The 20,589-nt window shown below is 34.6% G+C and overlaps 3 protein-coding genes across 4 annotated transcripts; all 3 read right to left on the bottom strand.

The window, feature by feature from the left end:
* Nucleotides 1-460: 460 nt before the first annotated feature.
* Nucleotides 461-3,840, bottom strand: LOC9315014 (anthranilate synthase beta subunit 1, chloroplastic). Its single transcript, XM_002878901.2, has 9 exons — nucleotides 3,497-3,840; nucleotides 2,476-2,600; nucleotides 2,231-2,391; nucleotides 1,621-1,691; nucleotides 1,494-1,531; nucleotides 1,290-1,400; nucleotides 1,091-1,190; nucleotides 848-983; nucleotides 461-758 (listed from the first exon to the last, which is right to left on the bottom strand). Exons 2-9 carry the CDS (start codon nucleotides 2,579-2,581, stop codon nucleotides 654-656), a joined length of 828 nt encoding a protein of 275 aa, XP_002878947.1. The 5' UTR covers nucleotides 2,582-2,600; nucleotides 3,497-3,840; the 3' UTR covers nucleotides 461-653.
* A 6,583-nt stretch (nucleotides 3,841-10,423) lies between these two features.
* Nucleotides 10,424-14,512, bottom strand: LOC9315013 (uncharacterized methyltransferase C3H7.11). 2 transcript variants are annotated; one of them, XM_021029450.1, is made up of 12 exons: nucleotides 14,381-14,512; nucleotides 14,177-14,294; nucleotides 14,022-14,083; nucleotides 13,382-13,432; nucleotides 13,270-13,296; nucleotides 13,084-13,188; nucleotides 12,620-12,727; nucleotides 12,357-12,428; nucleotides 12,206-12,256; nucleotides 11,875-11,937; nucleotides 11,448-11,786; nucleotides 10,424-11,334 (listed from the first exon to the last, which is right to left on the bottom strand). In XM_021029450.1, exons 2-12 carry the CDS (start codon nucleotides 14,274-14,276, stop codon nucleotides 10,618-10,620), a joined length of 1,695 nt encoding a protein of 564 aa, XP_020885109.1. In that variant the 5' UTR covers nucleotides 14,277-14,294; nucleotides 14,381-14,512; the 3' UTR covers nucleotides 10,424-10,617. The 2 variants fall into 2 exon arrangements, with proteins under 2 accessions (XP_020885109.1, XP_020885110.1); XM_021029451.1 differs by having other exon boundaries at nucleotides 10,697-11,203.
* Nucleotides 14,513-15,118: 606 nt separating this feature from the next.
* On the bottom strand, nucleotides 15,119-16,472 carry LOC110229455. The gene is made up of 2 exons (XM_021029683.1): nucleotides 16,152-16,472; nucleotides 15,119-16,080 (listed from the first exon to the last, which is right to left on the bottom strand). Exons 1-2 carry the CDS (start codon nucleotides 16,227-16,229, stop codon nucleotides 15,829-15,831), a joined length of 330 nt encoding a protein of 109 aa, XP_020885342.1. The 5' UTR covers nucleotides 16,230-16,472; the 3' UTR covers nucleotides 15,119-15,828.
* Nucleotides 16,473-20,589: the final 4,117 nt, after the last annotated feature.

Here is a 20,589-nt window from a genome sequence, read left to right as displayed (position 1 = left end):
TCACCAAGATTCTGATAGCATCTCTGATAGTTTTGAGATCCACTTGCAAATTATGAAACAATTTATCCAAATAGTGGGTTTTGGGTAAAGCGTCAGCGGTAAGGCATCAGTTTTTAGGGTTCATGATGATGGATTCAAAGGTTTGTTCAATTAGATCCCATCTCTGCCGCATGAAGGACAAGGAAGACGAAGACTTGATTGATATATCTATAAAGCAGGTAGATTGGCTTAATCAAATCGAGATGTCTAAAGTGTATCACTGCGACTACTTACTGTTATGCAACGTGGTGTGGAACCCTTATTTGGCGCAAAATAGGTGGATTAGAAAACCTTATTTGTTTCTTGCATCTATTACTATTCTCAACTCTTTCTCTCTCTTAAGTCTCCTATTTTATTACTATAGCGTATGGTGTTTTAGTAGTTTTACTACAATCGAATTTACCAAACTACACCAAATAGAAAAACTGAAATGCCCACAACCATTTTTTACGAATTACGATAGACATAACATAACGTAAATCACCATAGTTTTTCTGACATTTATGATAAAAACAATGTGAAGATGACAAGGAACATTTTGCATTAGCAAACATTATTACACAGAGGCACTAATCGAACATAACTGATTAGCTGATTTCTCATTCAGGCGAAGTCTATGTCAACTTCTCAGATTCTTTTTTCTCTACGAGTTTGATGAAGTTGCCGACAATTGTTTTGCCTTCAGTTGTTATAATACTCTCCGGATGAAATTGAACTCCCTGTGAATAATTGTTACAAGACTTCAAGAGTTTAGTTCCTTTTTTAATAGAGGCAAGAAGATACATGAAAACACTTGCGTGGATTTTACCTGTATATGCTTGTATTTCTTGTGACGGGCAGCCATAACCAGACCATCTTCTGTCCATGCTGTAACCTCGAGTTCATCACTAGGAAATGAATTTTTTTCGATAATGAGGCTGTGATATCTACCTACAAGGAAAGGGCTAAAGAAGACATACCAACAAAGCTTTGTTTTAATACGCATTTACGGACATTATTATGGTTTTCACAAAGCCAAATTATTGAACACATAGAAAAATCTGATTCATACTTAGATAGTCCAGAGAACAAGCCTTCTTCTCCTCTCTCATCATAGTGTACCATTGAGCTTTTCCCATGCATAACACCAAATGGTGCCCGCACAATCTTTCCTAATCAATGTTCAAAACACAATTGCATTTAGGTTGTGTGGATACCATGTTAGAACAATGATACGGGAAAATAAGATGTCCTCTTTATATGCAACTAACCTCCAAATGCTTCTCCTATACACTGCAAACCCATACATACTCCAAATAAAGGAACAAATGGTCCGAGTTCCAAAACGGTTTGCAAAGAAATCCCAGAGTCTTGAGGTGTACCTATCAAATTTGAGAAAGGTGTTATCATCTTTTCCAGCGCTTTAAAAAGATAACAATCCAAAATTTCAACACTACATACGCCAAAATATTTACCAGGTCCAGGAGAAATCAATACCCCTCTTGGATTTTTTCTGCAAGAGGAAAAGCATAATATAGGAATCAACACCAATTGATTAGCCACATTACGTTTTAAAACAGAATGCACATAGTTTCCTCTTACCTTTCAAGCTCCTCTATTGTAAGTTCATCATTGCGGTATACTTCAAAATGACATCCTAGCTCTCCCATATACTGTAGAAAAATATAACAATTCAAAATTTTGTTTATATTAAAGCAGAATAAACCATATCAAGAGAACAATCACGATATATAGTATGCACCTAACACGATTCTGCGTTGAGAACTAGAAGTAAGACATGATGAAATTGTATATTTGGGATATATGTACGTTATGTGAGATATTCAGAGCAGCCAAAATTTCATGAGAAAGCGAGATATTCAAACTACGAATAACCAATCTAATGTCAAAAATTGCAACTCACAAAATTGAACATGATTAAAGATTCTACTACAGGCAACAAAGAAGTGATGTATTCGATTCTCTGATCACATTAACAAGAGAGAATCAACATTACATAGTCTTATCTATTAGCATGTAGACACTAGATTGGATTTTGAAATAATGAGATTCTAATAATCAATCACGATGCATACTTGAATAAATTTCTTACAAAATGAAATTCAGCTGCTTTTACACCAAACAAATTCAAAAACACATAAAAAATCTTAACAGATGTAGTGAAGATTTGAGATAGTGTTAGAAATGAAACCTGGCAGAGATTGTAAGTGAAGCTGTCGTAATTATCAATCACGATGATAGGACCATTCTGCTTAGAGGAATTGACAACGGAAGGTATCGGATTCGATTCCGCCATTTCCATCGAAGCCTTCGCAAAGACATCTCTACGACTCTTCCCCAAAACCGAAACTCCTATCACAGAGGAAACAAAAATAAATAAGAATCGAAACTTTGATTCGAATAACGCCTTCCAAACCAAGATCAGCTAAGACTTACTTGTCGAATTCGTAAGAGGATTAACGAGAGAAGGGTTTAGTCGGCTTGTGGTGGAGCCAGACTTGGGTTGAAGAAGACAAGACTTGAACTGTGTAGTAGCCGCCATTGTCGGAGAAGCAAAGATCCTTGTTTGATTCCAAAAGATAAGAGTTTATAAAAAGCTCTGAGAGAGAGGTTGAGAAATTTGACATGTGAAACAGTGCGTTTTTGTGGAACATGAACCACATGCCTAATCAATCAGTAGGTGAGTAATTAATTAATTTGATAGGACTCTGGTTTGTTTGGTCAAAGTCAAAATCATATTTATCTACAATGGCGGCAATCGTCGCGTACCTACCTAAATCTTTAGACTGAAAAGTTTGGAGAAATATATGAACAAAATTAGGAATTGTTAATTTTCATTTCTTAAAAAGTATGAATATATATAGGAAGATTTAGATTCCAGTATTTACACATCCTTTATCAGTCTTGGTATAGTTAAAAACACAAACATAAGCAAAAACATTGGATCTGCAGGAAGAAGAAACCCACAAAACTTAACCCTATGATACAGTCTAGACAAGTTCGGAGACAGAGAAAGGAACGATTTTTGAACAGATTTGACTCAGAATCACAAAGAAACTGGTTCGTTCAAACCAATTCACCTAGCTAGACGCTAAGAATCCGTGGTATAGAGGAAATTTCTAGCGGATAACAACGAATGCTTAAAAACCAATGAATAAATTTGAAGAAACTTAAGATTTTTATTGCCAAATTGTTGCTTCCGTGAAGAATTGTGTAGGTTTTCGCTATCTCTCTCTCTCTCTCTCAAGTTGTGCGAGAAGAAGTAAAGAGAATTCGGTTTTTTTAATGGTGTTCAACTATGTTGGTTTCGGGTCAATTAAAGGAACCAAATGTATTTTCACAGAGCAGATCAAAGTTGACAATTTCACAAACAATCGAGGCAAAACTCAAAAATCCCCAATTAGATCCAATAAAAAAGGTGAAATTAAATCGAGAGTTAGGGTTGCGAGGTCAATACCTGAAAGGGAGAATTTGAAGCTCTATGTCGTGAACTAGAGGTGACGGAGGAATCTAGCCGATCTCCGGCGGTGAGGGAGAGAGAGAGAGCGAGAGAGAGAGAGGCTAATTGGACCTTTGGATGAAAAAGCAGAGAAGGCAGAGAGATAAGTTGTTTCGATGGTCAGGCTTACCGAGGAGTAATATTTTCGTCACTTTTCTTTTGCTCATGACTTTAGAAACAAAAGACTATATCGGAAATTACATGTAGTTGGTGATGAAGTTTCCTAGGAGTCGGTGACTCTTGGAGAATTTTGAAGCAGTTTTCATGTTAGTTTTTTGGCGTTTCTTTGAATGGAATTGAGATCAATATCAACATAAAGGAAAAGACTTTTAGTCGCATTAGATTTAATTGATCGGAACTTGGCGACGACAATAGACGAAAGTTAACAGCGGTTTTTGGATCATAAGACGCGTGGCTTCGTGAAGGTTCTACACGTGTCTTATTACATAAAACCCCGCATTACGCGGCAAAGATTTTTATATAAAATAATTTTTTTTTAATATAAGTATTATTGGAAAAAATTTAAAACTCTTTTAAAATTTGATATCTTGCATTTGCTCATATTTTAGTGGTTTTTATTTTACTTGTTATTTATTTATGTATACATTAACAAATAATTGTTATATATTACTTTTACAAAATAAATGTCCTGTATAGTAAACACATGTTATATAATACTTATACAAAATATATTGTTGATATAAACTCACACATAATTAGGGAAATTGTTAAAAATACCCCTTTTGGTGTACCCCTTTTTAAAAATGCCCATTTTAGATGTCCATTTTCAAAAATGCCCCTTTTTAAATCTGAAATTTTTATAAAGTTTTATTAGGTTTATAAGATACTTATGGATTGTAACTACTACTTGAAGACTCGATCCAAGTATTTATAAGGTTTTACAAGGTGTTTTTAAAGGTTTTACAAGTTATTTTAAAGGATTTTTAAGGGTTTTCAAATGTTTTACAAGATATTTTAAAGGTTTTTAAAGATATTTAAAATGCATTTATAAGGTATTTATAAAGTATTTATAAGATTTTAGATACATAGAAATGTAGTTTGTGTATGTTTTAATAATATTACATACATATTTGGGTAAATCTTATATTTTTAAGAGCATTTTTTATAAGGTTTTTAAAAAGGGGTATTTTTGAAAAGTGGCATTGAAAAAGTGACATTTTTGCAAAAGCTCCTAATTTGTTTGTGTGTTGATATAAACTCACACATAATACAGGTTCAAATTCATATTATTTTGTAAATGACAAAGTAAATTCTTTTTCTTAAAAATCATATGAAGTTCAATCTAATTTTTTTAAAAAACTCCAAGGAGCGCTTCTATCTTATTCTTAAATTTTAATTTCACTCATCAATTTAAATTCTATTGCTAGATTTCATACTAATGGTTTCATCCTTATAGGATTTAATAACATGACTTTGGTTTAATTATAGTTTTTTTTCTTCTATATTCCACTCTATTTAAGTATGAGTGATAGGTCAAATTCTAATTTTTTTTCTAACTAAATTTAATTTCATCATAAAACATATGATTTCAATTTTTTAATCTTAAAGACCAAATTTTTTTGATGAAGCTCTTTTTGTTTTCAAAAAACACTTAAACCTCAAATTTTAAATAAAATACATTATAACGATCTTTGTATAATTATCTATTAGATCATAAAACTAAAGATAATGATACATATATTAAGAATGAATTACAACAATTTATTTGAGATAAGAAAGATGTAAGAAAAAATTATTTGATAAATGTATTATAAGAATTAAATTTATTAAGTATTGCATAATTAAAAAACAAGTATATGAGTATTTTGGAAAATAATCAAACATCCAAAGTAGAGAATGGAGATGGATTTGTTCAACTTCATTTCTTTGTTGTGCGATGTTTGGAAATTTGGAATTGATATTTTTAACTCTCCATCACCAATAACCTAAAAGTTTTGTTATAGCCTTCAACACTTTAATTTTACATATGTAAATTTAAATTAAAAATATGAAAAATAAAGAAAAAATAAGTTAATAAATAAAAACTGAAAACAATGTTAGATATATATCATATTTTCTAAAATAAATTTAGAATCAAATTTTTACAATGATGTTTTTATTTATTTTCAACTGATATAAGAACATAAAAAATAGATACATAAATATAGTGGAAGAGGATGAAAGAATGATTACTTATACGATGATAATCTAAAATTGACAATGGAGATGAATATATATATGATTTGTTGAGCTTAGATATGTTTTTAGGACTATTAATTTTTGTTTTAATTATGTAACTGCTGTCCTTTCTGTACTAGTCTATTAGGCTTTTTAATAAAACCATTGGCCGCTAAAAAAAACCATAACCGTATAATAGTTATCATGTAAACTATAATATATACTATTTTACTCCTTATAAAATGTTTTTTTTTAATTAATATGTACGAATATTAATTTTGTTCTATATGATGTTATTTTTGTTATTTTTCGTATTATATTTTATATTGAAGACGTCGATAGCAGAAAAGCTCCTAAACATAGCTAGAAACTCTATTAGTTCGAGTAGTCTCTTCAATGGGCGGTATTCCAAAACGGGTCGCCATGGCGATAGCTCTGACACATCGATTTCTACTTTTAAATCAATTAATTTTAAGGTTTATTAGAAAATCCAAAACCTTATTATGATGGAAAGCATTGATTTTTCTCATTTTTATTTTAATTTATTTTCTTTCTATCTTAAATCCAATGGTTGTATTGTAAATATATAATTTTGGTGAAGGTAGACATGTAACAGGTATAGTAAAAACTACTCAATACCAAAATCCTAAAGAAAACTATCATATTTGCTAATTAGAAACTTAAATATACTTTCCTACCCAATTTTTTTTTTATATAATTAGCAGAGAAGAGTAAAATTATGGATCCGAATAGTGACAGCGTATTAGTGCATGGTAAATGAATTAAGAAAGTGGTACGGTTAAACTGCGGTACATGCGTAATGCGGGACAAGTAGTGTATAATAAGCGGTACAATATGAATTATGATTATTATTCTGTTTTTATAAAATACCTATTAAAAAAATTATATTATGTAAATTTTGTAGTTTGTATAAAATACCTATTTAAAAGAAAAGAATAACAAATTATATTATTGTACAAATCTAAGAGGATGCGGATTAGTGAGTGAGAGAGAGTTTTTCTTTTGTTTTGCAGGTGTATATTAATAAAATATCAAACAAAAAAGAAAAACACAATTTGTGTATTATCCGAGGCGGTTTTCTTTGGACCGCTGGGTAAAAAATGCTTTTGATATTGAAAGCAGTCTATAATTTTATCAATTGGTTTTAATTCCAAGATATTATCCTCTTCTATTTATTTATAGAAAACGGCAATTTGTATAAATTACATGGAGAACATAGATGCGTTATTCAAAAAATGTTTGAATACCGCATGTTGGGGTCGGGTTTAACCCATTCCTTTAGACCGAGCCAAACATCAAGGATGAAAACACCTCGTGGTCATCGCCTCGGGGTACACTCTGTTTGACTTCATCACCGCAGGACGTAATCATCACCTCGGGGTAAACTATCATCGCCTCGGGGACCCTTTTTACCACCTCGGGGTACACCTTGTTTTGCTTCGTCGCCTCGGAGACATTTTCGGGACAGTTCATAATCGCCTCGGGTACAAGACATACCATCACCGTACCCCGAGCCGACTTCACCAAGTGTCCCGAGGTCGTTTCCCGAATAAAATCACCCGAGGAGAAGTCTTCAGGGTGGTCCAGGGTGGTCCGAGGAGAAGTTTGTCGGATCACCCGAGTCAAATACTTGGTAAAATATTCATTTAAAAAGATCACTTCTGAATAGAACGGTATCTTTTCCGAAAAAGAATAATTATTTCCGGGATACTCGGAAATGATAGGGAAGAATCTTGAAGGATCATGGCAAATCGGGAAATCTTTCAAAAACTTTCGAAGAATAAGGAAAGTATCCTTATCCGCGATATTCTAAGCCGACTCCGAGGAAAATGTAAATCTTCCGAGAATATCGTTGGTGAGGCGGTTTATCATCTCTATATAATGCGACTCTAGGACTTCGCCAAAGAGACAGAAGAAAACGCTCTCGACTTCAGAGTACACAAAAGCTCAGATATTCGAAGGCAATCACCACAAAAACAACAAACACTTTTCTTTTCGAGATCTAGTTCTTTATACGATCAAAACCTAATCCTATCATTAATAATATCAAGAACACCATCTTTGGTTACAAGTTTTTCTGTTGTTCTTTGAAATTCTCGCGAAATTGTATTCCTAAAAGAAACCCTATACAAATTTCGATTGTGCAAGTTTCGGCTCCCACACCGCACCGCCTTTAGGTCTCTTTGCATGACGTATATATATATATATATATATATATATATACAAAAAAAATATGATAAATTAGGTAAAAGACGATTACAGTTTAACCCTTTTGCACATATTCTTATATTCTCTATATGCTCCCTCAAGATGGAGGCCTTTGAGTGACTCTAATCTTGGAACTTGCTCGTGGCAACACTATAGTGAGGGCGTGAATTGAAATTGACAAAAACTATAAACTTTAATTTGTATTTAGTGAGTATTTAGTAAAATAACCATTTACAAAATTATACTAATTAGTACCAAGTCTTGAATTCGATTTTTAGAGTTTACTTTTTGCTGATTATTTGATCAAAGTTTATCAGAAATTCTAGAGTGTTGTAGGCAGAATTGTTTATTGTGGTATGAAGTTTTTTATCATGAGTTTTGCTTAGGCCGAATCCTCAGTTAGAGATCCAAAATATTGCGGGGATTGATGTATGTCTTGGAGTTGTTTGTGGAACCATTCATCATAATCGCATGTGCTAGAATATGATGATGTAAAGCAAATAGATTTTTGGTTGGGAGAGGTTCTTACTGAATGAATCTCTTAAATCTGGGTCGACCTAGAATCTTATACGAAAAATACATATTAACTAATGCAACTGATTTTTATGAAAGAGAACAATTTTTTTGATGTATTAGATGATAAGTTATTAATGGACGAAATGAAATAGGGGAGTAAGATAGATCTTTCATATTTAGGAAAAAACAATTGATTTGGTTGACTTTTATAAGATTGTTGTACCCTATAATAGTCTCTAATGCATTTAGAGCTCTAGAGTTTGATTTGGACAATGCAATTTTTTATTCGTACAACACGTATATCATTACGAATTTAAGGTATATGGTCACAATATATATATATATATATATATATATAGTTAAATCCGATAGATGAACCGACTTTCTTTTAGATTTGAAAATATTTTGTTGGTTCTACAACCACTCATTAATATTTTCAATATGTTTCATTATAAGTTTCATTTAAAGTATCTTACACATATTATAAAAACAATAAAGTTTGTATTTTCACCTTTTATAGGATAATTCAGTGTAGTAGTAAAGATAAATCTGAAACTTTTATCAAAAACCTGCATTAAAAATATAAAACAACACTTATTCTAAGAAGAAATATAGACGTTGTATAATTGTCTCTTGAGTGCCTAGCGCCTAAGAAAAGCCTAAGTGACCGTCTAGATTTCTAAAAGTCTTCGTATGTTCTTGTCGATAGGTGTTTGACAACTTCCTTAGCTGTAACACCGTGGTTTCAGAAAATATGGTAGTGGATGAGGAGAGCTTAAAAGAATTGGTATGACCAGCTATGTCACCAAAGTGCACTTCGGTCAAAAATTCTGAGAGAACTCCACAGTTAAACGTGTTTTAGCTGGAAGAATTCGAACAATGCATGTCTGTCATCCTATATACGTTGGATGACTACCTTGTTATAAAACGCGCTTATTTGGCAGTACAATCGCCGACTATTCGTTTGGCGGTTATCAGCCGCCGGAATTTCACCTTGTTCGGTCAAGTAATAAAAAATGTTATTAAAAAAAATAGCGTTGAAAGTTTGAAATCAAATGTTACAATATAGATCTGTCATATTTGGGAAAAAATTATGAGAATGGCAAGCATAAAAGAGAAAAATCGTGAAAAATAAGAAGATGCGACAAATTATGGTTTGTGGTCTCACTCATAATTGGAACCGCAAATTATGGTTTATTTTGTTAATTTTATCATTTGGACAAATTATGGTTTATGCAAAAAATTTAGAACGTTCTATATTTCCTTTGTAATCGGAGTGTTCCCCATTGTTTTGTTGAAGTTCTTATAAATAAGAAATGGTTTTGGTTTGAATCTTACTTGAGTTTTCTGTGAAAATATATTGTAGTTTGGAAGATATATATATATATATATATATATATATATATATATATATATATATATATATATATACACATGCTAGTTTTTTCTGAAAAAATACATGTTATTTTTTCAATATCTTCTATAGAAATAAAACAAAACAAAAAAATGTGGGATGTGAAAACTTTTGAGGATATTTTAGAACTTTTAAAATGTGATTGGGAACTATAAGACTAACTTAAAAGTTAAAATTCCTTACAAACAGCTCCCTTAGCCTTTTTAATGCACTTTTAGGCTTTGAATGGTTAGTCCATATGATGCGGACTGAAGAATGCATATAAATATTTTAGTATGCAAAATGTCGGACTGTAGTATGGAGCAGACAATTGTATGTTGGTATGGAATTTATATTGGTATGGAGCTTTTAGAGAGTAGAATGAAAAAATGTAGACAAACATTGAATTTATGATGGTATAGAGTAGTATGTTCAGCGGCATACTAGTTTGGAGATTTTTAATATGCAACAGTGCATACTAATCCGGAATAGTGAATGGTGAATTAAATGCGGACTGATCCGATTTTAGTCTGGTCTGCAGCATTCTACACAACCATTCAAAGCCTTAATTTATTTTTGTAATCGTTTCATACCCAAAAAAACTCACTGCTCATAGAAGTCAGATTCTTACAGTACAAAGAAAAAGATCACCCAACGCAATCCACTGATCAAGGATACATGTATAACATTCATTGATTAAGATTCAATGAGAAAAATAAAATAAAAACTCTATGTAATCAACACTTGATCCTCCACCCCATAGTTACTCCATCTGAAAGTAAAGAATATGCAACGCAGAACTTGGGATTTCCGCGACCAAATCCTTTTCGGAAAACCAACTGTCAATGATGTTCCCAATAGGAGATTCCATTGAATTCGCAGCCCATCTGTCTGCAAGCTTAAACCCATACTTAGATGCAGCTGACAGGAGAGAAGGTTCATCAACCCTTCTGAAAACATGGCATAGAATCAATGCCGGCTTTTCTTGCATCTCTAAGTCTCCCATTTTCCGTAAGATCAATTCTTTTGCGGTTTCAAATAAAGGTATAATGGCTTCAGCTACATAGGTAACATCTGTCCCGATGATAACTTCAAATCCCTCACAAGCCAAACGCTTAATGCTTTCTGTATGTTCTTTGTTACCCCATTCAAGTACACCTGTTTTCAGTTTTCCAAGTAAAGAAGATTGGAGGTTCATTGTGATGTTCTCTGTCAGTAGTGTAAGTGCCTTCGTGTCTGCATCGGTAGCTACCACAAGGTTAGCTGATCTGGCAGCTACCATCGAGCAAATTCCTGTGCAGCCACAACCCAATTCCAACACCCGTTTTCCAGACACAATGTTTGGGTTCCTGTCAAGAACAGAAGCCATAAGCCGAGCAGACTCCCAGAGCATCAACCCCGTAGATTTGCAAGTATGCTGATATTCTTTGGACAAAAGTTTGATTTTAAAATCAGAATCCCTAAGCTTAACCACGGTCATCTATGATAAGAAATCGGATAGAAAAACAGAGATGAACTTGTAAGCGTAGAATCAAAATAATAATACTCTTCGACGAAATATGTAAAAACAATGAAATTACCGAAGTCTCTTACCTCATGACTTGATGGGGAGGCTCCAAACATTTCCATAGCCAGACCATCAGATATGTCAATGTCAGTGTTATCGATAATCTCTTTTCTTTCCTGCTCCTCAGATTTAGACTGAATGCTATCATGTTGTTCAGATTTGTCTAATTTGGCAGGAGATAAACTATCGCCAGGGTTTTGGTTGCCATGCGATCGACGAAATGTAGCTTGGACCCAGCGCCGATTCATGACCAGTTCGCGTGAACGATTCTCAACTTGTTTGCAGCAAACATCAAGCTTCTCAACTTCAAATCCTTGTTCGGAAAACAGAGTTTCTAGGAATTCATTAGAAAAGTAGAATGCACGCTGCATAGAAAAGGTAATCATCACAGATCTGACAAAAAATAGAAATGTGTACAGCAAAGAAATAGCACAGAAGAAAGAAAGAACTTACAGTGCCATCACCTCTCACATAAAAGTTCTCGCTGATCTTCTGATCCTTCCCAGAAAACCTCTCCTGTTGATAAAATACTGAAACACATAATGGGTAACCATGCCTTCGTATTCTAAAGGATACTAAATCTCCCTAAAACTGGGTGTTCTTCTTAAAAGGAAAGCCAGACCACAATGTCTTTTTTTTTTAAAGCATGAAACTGTAGTGGAAGGTTTTTTCTTTTCAACAAAAAATTCAAAGTTAAAGAGACTCGTTTCAAGTGCATCAAAATGGGCATCCATATGAGAAGCGACAACTTTGAATTTCTGAAATAATAAAAGGTGGATCAAACCTGAGCAAGATCACCGACAGCATAGTCACGGAAAAGGATACACCCATTCGGCTGAAAACAGAATAATACGAAAGTAACTCAACATGAGGAATTCAGTTTAACAGAAGAAGATGGATGCCCAGAAGTACATGAGAAAGGATGTGTTTGATACCTTAAGCACTTTCTTAATGTTCTGCAATACTGAGGCCATCTTCTCTGGGGATACCGCAGATAAAACGAATATCTGTTCAACAAGTATTGAACATGAGAAATAATCCATGATGAGAAAAGAAAAGGCCTAAACATTATATACTCAAAGAAACAAAAACCAGGGGCGCAATTAGAGAGGAGTGTTAATCTTTTACTAAGATAATTTGATGGATCCTTATCTTCTACCTAGTTAACACAATAATATAAATTTGTTAGGAAAAATACCATGGTCACAATATCAACTGAAGATGGAGAAATATGCTTGTCAAGACCATCCCCTGTCAAGTCACAAGCAAATGCACACACACGCGTCTCTGTGTATTCGTCATGAGCCTGAATGTCATAACAAGTTAAATACAATCTGATCAAATTCAACAGAGGCCAGTAAACAAAAGGTTATGAAGCACATGACAAATCGTACACTATTCCATCTGGTGGTGAAAACTACTCAGGTATAAGTTAAGGTGGACCTTTTAAAAGTGCTTAAGAGATGCAAAGACTTAATAGACTATTACTATAAATCGCAAGATTATCAGTACGTTTAAGGTACTCATTCATAATGCAGTAATAAGTTTATCAGTTATCCCCAGCAAATTAAAACTTACATCATAGAGCTGAATAAATTAACCTCACTAGCAAAGACAAATCAAACAACGAAAAGCAAACATTAGAGAAGAATAATGAGCAACCTTGACCAATTCGACGGCTCGTGGTGAAAAATCACATGCATAAACAAAAATGTCTGGATATGTGGCAATCAACGGAAAGATGGTGTTTCCAGCTCCACAACCAACCTGCAAATCAAGACCAATTGCTCACCAGAATAACAAAATAGCTAGATATAGATGAGTAACAGCTTGAGCATTTGTGATTACCTCAAGAATGACTTTTTTCCCACTACCCTGAAAAAGTGAATAAGTCAAACTCAGGTTAAATACTATAATAGGTAATGCAGCAGATACAAAAAGAACTAGTTTTGATACTCACGGAAAAATAGCTATTCCATTCCTTGTCCAAGTAGTGGCGGTCTTTGAAAAACTGATGAAGTACAAGAAATTTTTATCATATAAAGTACAGTAATATCATTAGCATAGTGAGCTCACACTCAAATTTCACAAAGCACTAATGTCAACGTTATGATATGACCTAATAATAGAACCAGGAAGGAACTTAGATTATATTGGTAAGAAAAAATATAACTAAGGGCTGAGGCAGTTGAAGACAGAGCCCCTCACACTCCTTACACAAGATCCGGTCAAGACTCGGCCATAATTCCGTTTCTCCTATAGAACCACCGTCCAAACAAACACCTAACTTACTAAACACTAACGAAACAGCTCTACTTGATATTTAGTATCAGTAAATAACTTGAGTCCTCAAACCCATTAATCACCCTAACCAGTTCAGAGGAGTGGCAGCTTTAAAAACTCTTCACTTTTATACTTCTACCACAAAATCATCAAAGAGAGGGTCTTAATAGTTAACATTCATCTTAAGGGTCCTTAAAAGCATTTACCAAATAAAATAAAATAAAGTGAATCCACCGTATGTTACACACTTATATGCATCAATATTAGCTCAATTACATGTGAATTGAGAAAGAAAGTAACTGATAAAAAAGGCTTACTCTGTCTCCATGATGCTTGTAAAATATATCCCAATACTTTTTAGCATCCCTTTCATACTTCTCTGATAGATATGAAACAACTGAATATAAGTAAAAATTCATACTTGTCAAAAAAAGATATCAAAATCAGCATAAAGATGTAAACTTTGACAAACCTCGCCAAAAAGGAGAAACACCGGCATTAGCCGTCGGATAAATCTGCAACTTCTGAATCGGTTTCTGCTGTTCTTCTATGATTTTCAAGCCAGCAGACATTATTACCACACGCCGTATCTTCGTAAGAACAAAAAATTCATGAATTTGAGTAAATTAAAGAAAACCCAAGTAACTCAACAAGTAGAAAAGGAACACTAAGTAACCTGTGCTTCGTCGACGGTAAACGCTCTGGTTCTTCTTCTTCCCTGAGAAATCTGAAGAAGAACAAAGTTTTTTAAGTGGAGCGATTAGGAGATGACTATGAAGCCCATTAAGCTGCTGGGTTTTAAGTTGCTCGGCCCAATCGTGGATCTAAATGAGTAAAAACAATTTTGTCAACTTATTAATACTTCAATTTAACTTACTTTTTTTTCTAACTGGGTAAGTCTGTAAAAAAAAACCCGAGTTCTTTATTTTTTAAGATGTCTATATTGATGAAGAAAAATCCATAACGATATGTCTAGATAGTGATATTTGATCTTTATCGATTCCCCTCAATGTAGATGTGATACTTACAGCATGTAGATGTGATACTTACATATCCCTACTTTTTACTTAATTATGGAGATATATGATTCTAAATCATTCAAATTTAGAGGTTTTTAAGGGGAGAATTCTCCCCCACTTTTTTATTTTTTTATTTTCTATTTATAACTATTTTTAGTTAATTTAAATTGTGGGAGACTTAATGAGAGACTCACATGATGTACATGCTCTCATGTGAACAATATGTCAAAAATTTGATCTAGAATATATACCAATTAAAATTTTCTATATACTCAACTAGTAATTAATTTTAAGCTTTGCTTACCAAACAAGAGATAATTGATTTTGTGATGTTTCGTTCACCATATCAAGATTGCTAACTAAGAGCCTTAAGACCATCCTCATTGATGGGCTCTTAGGACAAATCTTAGATTTAAAGTGATTAAAATTAAATCATTAATTGTTTAAAACATTAAGAAAGGTCTTTGGTTAGTGTTAAGAGGCGCCACATGTCGGAATTCTATTGGTTTTAGGGTAAAAATAAGAAGAAGAAATTGTATTAAGTTTTATGTCCTGTATGTTATAAATCGTATGTCATGTATGTTTCAAATTTTATTATTTGCAATAATTATTAAGTTTTCTAAAATTTAAATTGTTTATCTTATTTCTTTTTTGAATTAATTGTTTTTTCTCTAAGAACCACAGCTAAGTAGCAGGAGTAGTACCATCAGCATTAGCAGCAGGAGTTGGAGTTGGTTGGACCTCTGAATGATCATCCGCAGCAGGAGTTGATTGGGAATTGAGGAAGGCCAGGAAATTAGGGTCAGTTTCACTCAGGTACTTCTTCACCATCGTCAAATGCTTGATCTCAGCTGCTTGTGATGCTGCGACCCGCAATGCCTCTGCTTCACGTGCAGCTTGTAGAGCTGCTTGTTCCTCTATCTTGCGGTTAGCATCCTCAAGCTGTGACTGCAGGGTTGTGAAAGAAGAGCTGCTTCCTGCGTACTTGCGCTTCCCGTTGATGTAAACCCCTAAGCTTCCAATTCCAAAGTAATCCCCTCTATCATTTGTGACAGTAGACTGCAAAACAAAGTAAAAACATTAGTGCTTAACAGATAAAAGTAGACTACAGACCAAAAGACAAGACTACTACCTGAAGAAATATCTCATCATCCTCCTCATGAGACAGCTCAGACCGACGCGAAGTACCATCAGACTGTTCATCATTCTCATGCAGGGCAGCCAACTTAGCTGCCTTGTTCTTGAGATATGCCTCATGGATTTCCTGCGCCTTCCTATATACAAATGTCCCATCCTTCTTGGTATGAGTTCTGATGAACACTTCTCCAATAGTAGGAGGTCTTCCCAATTCAACTTCCTGAAATATAGTAACAGAGATGTCAGCAAGTAATAAAAAAAACAAGTATTTAAAACAGACATGTAACTTACCATCTCTTGCTCCACTTGTAAAAAGGACTTTGGACCAGAAACATGCTTGTGAGGACCAAGACCATTACGGTCAGACATCCTAGCTGCTGATGTGGTTGAACTCTTGGCTTGGGCTTCTTCAGTATCCTAATACTGACACATCTCTCTCCACGGTGTTTTCTCAATTCAATACGGCCTCACTCTTTTTGTCCGTGCCTTACAAACCATGTCTTTCATACACACTGCAATGATCTTGTAGAACTTGGCTTCAACCACACCTGTCAGTGAGGGATGCCAGGTGTGTGTTTTCTATCAAAACAAGAGGAGAGTGAAGCAGATGTTAGTTATCAAAATACAATATGAAAATACAGTAGTAGAAGAGGGATAAAAGCTTACAGCAAATTCAAGAAAGTATCTTTCTCTTCTTCCAGTTGGCACACAGCTCCAATTGTTGTATGGTCCATCAAACTTGTTTGTAAAACACTTGGTGATTTTCCGGGTCAGCTTACCCTGATCCTTACCAAACCTACAATCAAATAAACAAAACAAAATAGTAAGCTGTACACAAGAATACAAATTAACCTCTACACAAACTATACCTAAACAGACCTAAAAACAAGAACCAGACCTATCGACAAGTATAATCTATACACAAATAGCCTAAAAAGAAGAACCAGACCTAACCACAAGTATAATCTATACACAAACAAGAACCTATACACAAACCATACCTAAACCCTAAACAAGAACCAGAACCTATACACAAACCATACCTAAACCCTAAACCATACCAGAACCTATACACAAACCATACCTAAACCCTAAACCATATTTAAACCTATACACAAACCATACCTTAACACAAACAGACCTAAACCATACCTAATCCTATACACAATTCTAGACAATCCTACACAATTCTATACAAACAATCCTATAAACATGTGAATCCTTACCATGTCGTCCCAGGCTCTAAATTCGGAGAGATGACAGTTGTATAGAGCTCACGGCCTGGCATCATCAGCAAGTCATTCAAAGTAGCAAGCACTTCTTCCGAGAGCGTTTAATCCCTCAAACCTTCTTCCTCCGATGTAGCTTCATCAACAGCTTCTTCATCCGATGCAGCTTCTTCTTCTTCAACGTTTTGAGCTTGAGAACTGTGACCAGACATAGAGGCTCTTGGTGGTCGTTGTTGACTAACCACTGGAGAATGAACCGGCGCTGGAGGCTGAACTGGAGCTGGAGACTAAGAGGCGCGAGGAGATCCGGATGCTAAACGATGAACAGAGGAGACAGACCCTCTAACTTGAGTCGATCCGAATGCTCGAAACAGAGTCGTTCCAGAGCCTCGAGGAGATCCACCAGAGCCCCGAGGAGATCCACCACCACCACCTTCGCCCGACTGGAAAAGCTGCTGCGGAGGTGGATAGTCTCTCAGACTCAGTTGCGGTAAAGGCTGGCGATTCGGAGGTTGCTCAGTCTCTTGATTTGGATCTTCAGGATTCGCCGGCGTGAACTCATACTTTGACGGAAGGCTCCTTGGTCTTCGACTCGACACACCGGAAGATGTGGATCGAGTAGGGACGACAGTGGGTCGCTTCACCGGAGACTTCGGTCCCCTTTTCCCTCTTCCTCTTCCTCTTCCACCGCGAACACGAGGAGCCATCGATTGAGATGATAATTGATGAAGATTGAGAGAGAGATATTGAGAGATTGGAAACCATGGAAATTTTTGGGTGGATCTTCAGTTTTACAAAGAAATTGATTTAACTCCTCCTCAGCACAATGATGAAGCCTCTCCAAACAAGTTTAAGCCTCCCGTGAACAACAAGGCAACAAAATTTTAGCTACAATCAATGGAAATATTAAGATTACATAATTAGTAAATGTTTCTGTACCAAAATTGACCTTGCAAATACTCGAAAAATTGTCGTTCAGCTTGTTCATGCTTAGGTAGGTAGTATCCATATGCATATGTCCATTGCAAGACTGTCCTACATTTGATTATCTGCAACAGTAAAATCAGTTGCATTTCATTAATAATGTTATAATTAACGAAAGTCTAATTAACTTAGAGTTCGCATAATGGTGTCATTAAATCATCATTAAGATGGTTTTTCCATTTAATATAAAGCTTTCCTCGTTTATTCAACCATGTATTGATTCCATTATGTTTCGTTGTTACATTCCACATATATACTTTAATTTGTGAACGGTTTCGCAATGCTACTATAATCAAAGAATTATTTAAATACTTTTACTAACCTAAAGCCATGCTTCTATGGTGAATTGGAGCTGATTTTCTTTTATGTTCTGCTTCTCACTAATCTCCTTAAGCTGCACTGATGGCCATATCTCCAGATCTTTCATAGCCTTTACCCTCGACGCTCGATTAAATGCCCATCTTTCATAAAAATGTGTGTACCTATCGAGATACAAGAAAACCTGCGTTTTGCAACTAAACTTTGCGACCAAACTTTTAGTCGCAAACTTGTGTGACTAATTTACGACTGTTTACCGACGAATTCAAACGCAGTTGGAATTTAGTCGCTATTTGGCGACTAAAACAAATAGTCGGTAATTGGTCGTTCATTAACGACGGTTTTGCGTCCGATTGCAGACTAATTTGTTTTAGTCGCAAATGAGTCGCATCCGATTGCACATGTGCGACTGATTTGCGACTCGATATTTGGTCTGAAATTATGGTCGCACTTTAGTTACGCTTTCGTTGCAAACTAGTTAGAAAAAGTTGGCACAAAACACGTTGAAATGCAGAAGAGGTAGGTGTACTAAACTTTTGTGACTACATGAAACGGTCGTAGATTAGTCAAAATTTTAACCCTATATATACTAACCTCATTCATTTAATTTCTCCATCCCACTCTCTTCCATCCTTGCAAATAGTCACAAATTTCTTTTTTTTGTTTGTTGTTGATAGATTGTGAATGGAAATAGGTGTTATATATGGAGAATAATAAGATAGTACATAAAGAGACATCAAAGATTAAGTCGTTGAACAATAGAGAGGTTTTAGTGGAGAAACGAGGAGTGTCAGTTTTGGAGAATGGAGGTGTTTGCAAGATTGATCGTATGACAGGGCTAAAGTTCAAGCGCCGGAATGTTTTTGCTGTGAGGGATTTCCCACCGGGTTGTGGGACCGGTGTGGAGCGGTTTGGATTGAGAAAAATGGAAGATGAAGAAGAAGAATTTGAAGATGAATGAGTTTTATAATTATGAGATATTTTTATTTGTTTAATAAATGTATAAATATGTGTTTTGTAAGATATTCTAGCATGTGTGTTTTATTCAAAAAAGAGGAAAAAATAATCTAAATCAGTGACTAATTGTCTTGTGACTAATAGATAACAGTAGCAAAAGTGCCACCATTTTGTAACCATTGTTCATTTAGCGACTATTTTGCGACGAATATTGCAACTATTGACCGACCAATATTGCGACTATATTGGTACTAATTGTGAAATTTCTAAGATTTTTGCTAAGTGTTTGGTCGAACTTAGTAATAAGATTCATGCACACCAAGTGTTCGTTAAAATGTCCTAACCAATGACATCTACATATCCATTTTAAAACCAAATTCAATTGATGAAAATACTACAAGACAACATTACACAAACTAGAATTCTTATGCAAATACTCATATATATTACAAGTTCAAGTTGGAGTTGCTTAAAGTCTCATAAACAATATTACATTACAACATTACACAAACTAGAATTCTTATGCAAAGAAGACATAGTACACCATAGCCATGACCAAACCACCACACACAACCATATTTTTGAAGCTTCGTAACTCTTGTACCTCTTTCTCACACAAACTGACGACATCTTTGAGATATACAATCTCTTTCTCACATCTTTCTGCCCTTTCTTTGATAGCTTCAAGCTCATGTAATCCTTTTGCTAAGCGTCCCACATCTCCTTCTATCTTCTCAACCACACTTTCAACCATTTCCATCTCTTCGACCATGGATATGTCGGTCCACCTAAACAAATGATGCTTATTCTGCAACAAAAATACACTCATGAGGACAATTTGCATATGTTCATACAACTTGAGAGCATATCATAACCAAAAAGATCACATTTTTACAACGTACAACAAAACCTAAGCAGCTAGAGAATGTGAAACTAAGATCAACGTAGACAAATTACGAAAGGTGAGAGATAAACCAATGTCTCGAAGCAAGATCGAAAGCTAAACGAAAATTCAAATCAAGAGAAGCTTTGTGTACCTTAAGATTCTATAACTTAAGAAAACATTACCTCACCAATGTCTCGAAGCAAGATCGAAAGCTAAACGCAAATGCAAATCAAGAGAAGCTTTGTGTACCTTAAGATTCTATAACTTAAGAAAACATTACCTCCTATGATCCGAAAGGACAACAATGAAAGAGTCTCCCCGCATTTTTCAAAGTGTTTGAAGTCTTAATCACAGA

Source organism: Arabidopsis lyrata (assembly GCF_000004255.2).
Source record: "Arabidopsis lyrata subsp. lyrata unplaced genomic scaffold ARALYscaffold_4, whole genome shotgun sequence".
Lineage (NCBI taxonomy): Eukaryota > Viridiplantae > Streptophyta > Magnoliopsida > Brassicales > Brassicaceae > Arabidopsis > Arabidopsis lyrata.
This window is presented reverse-complemented; position numbering and strand designations above follow the sequence as displayed.

Excerpts from the sequence above, each read along its gene's own strand:
- LOC110229455 (XM_021029683.1), bottom strand. The coding sequence starts at position 16,229 with ATGTCTGACCGTAATGGTCTTGGTCCTCACAAGCATGTTTCTGGTCCA. Across the intron at positions 16,081-16,151 it reads TACAAGTGGAGCAAGAGATG|GAAGTTGAATTGGGAAGACC; the intron begins GTAAGTTACATG and ends ACTATATTTCAG.
- LOC9315014 (XM_002878901.2), bottom strand. The coding sequence starts at position 2,581 with ATGGCGGCTACTACACAGTTCAAGTCTTGTCTTCTTCAACCCAAGTCT. Across the intron at positions 1,692-2,230 it reads TCACTTACAATCTCTGCCAG|TATATGGGAGAGCTAGGATG; the intron begins GTTTCATTTCTA and ends ATTTTTCTACAG. Across the intron at positions 1,401-1,493 it reads ATTGATTTCTCCTGGACCTG|GTACACCTCAAGACTCTGGG; the intron begins GTAAATATTTTG and ends CAAATTTGATAG.
- LOC9315013 (XM_021029450.1), bottom strand. The coding sequence starts at position 14,276 with ATGTCTGCTGGCTTGAAAATCATAGAAGAACAGCAGAAACCGATTCAG. Across the intron at positions 12,257-12,356 it reads ACATTAAGAAAGTGCTTAAG|CCGAATGGGTGTATCCTTTT; the intron begins GTATCAAACACA and ends TTCTGTTTTCAG. Across the intron at positions 11,335-11,447 it reads CCTCCCCATCAAGTCATGAG|ATGACCGTGGTTAAGCTTAG; the intron begins GTAAGAGACTTC and ends TTCTTATCATAG.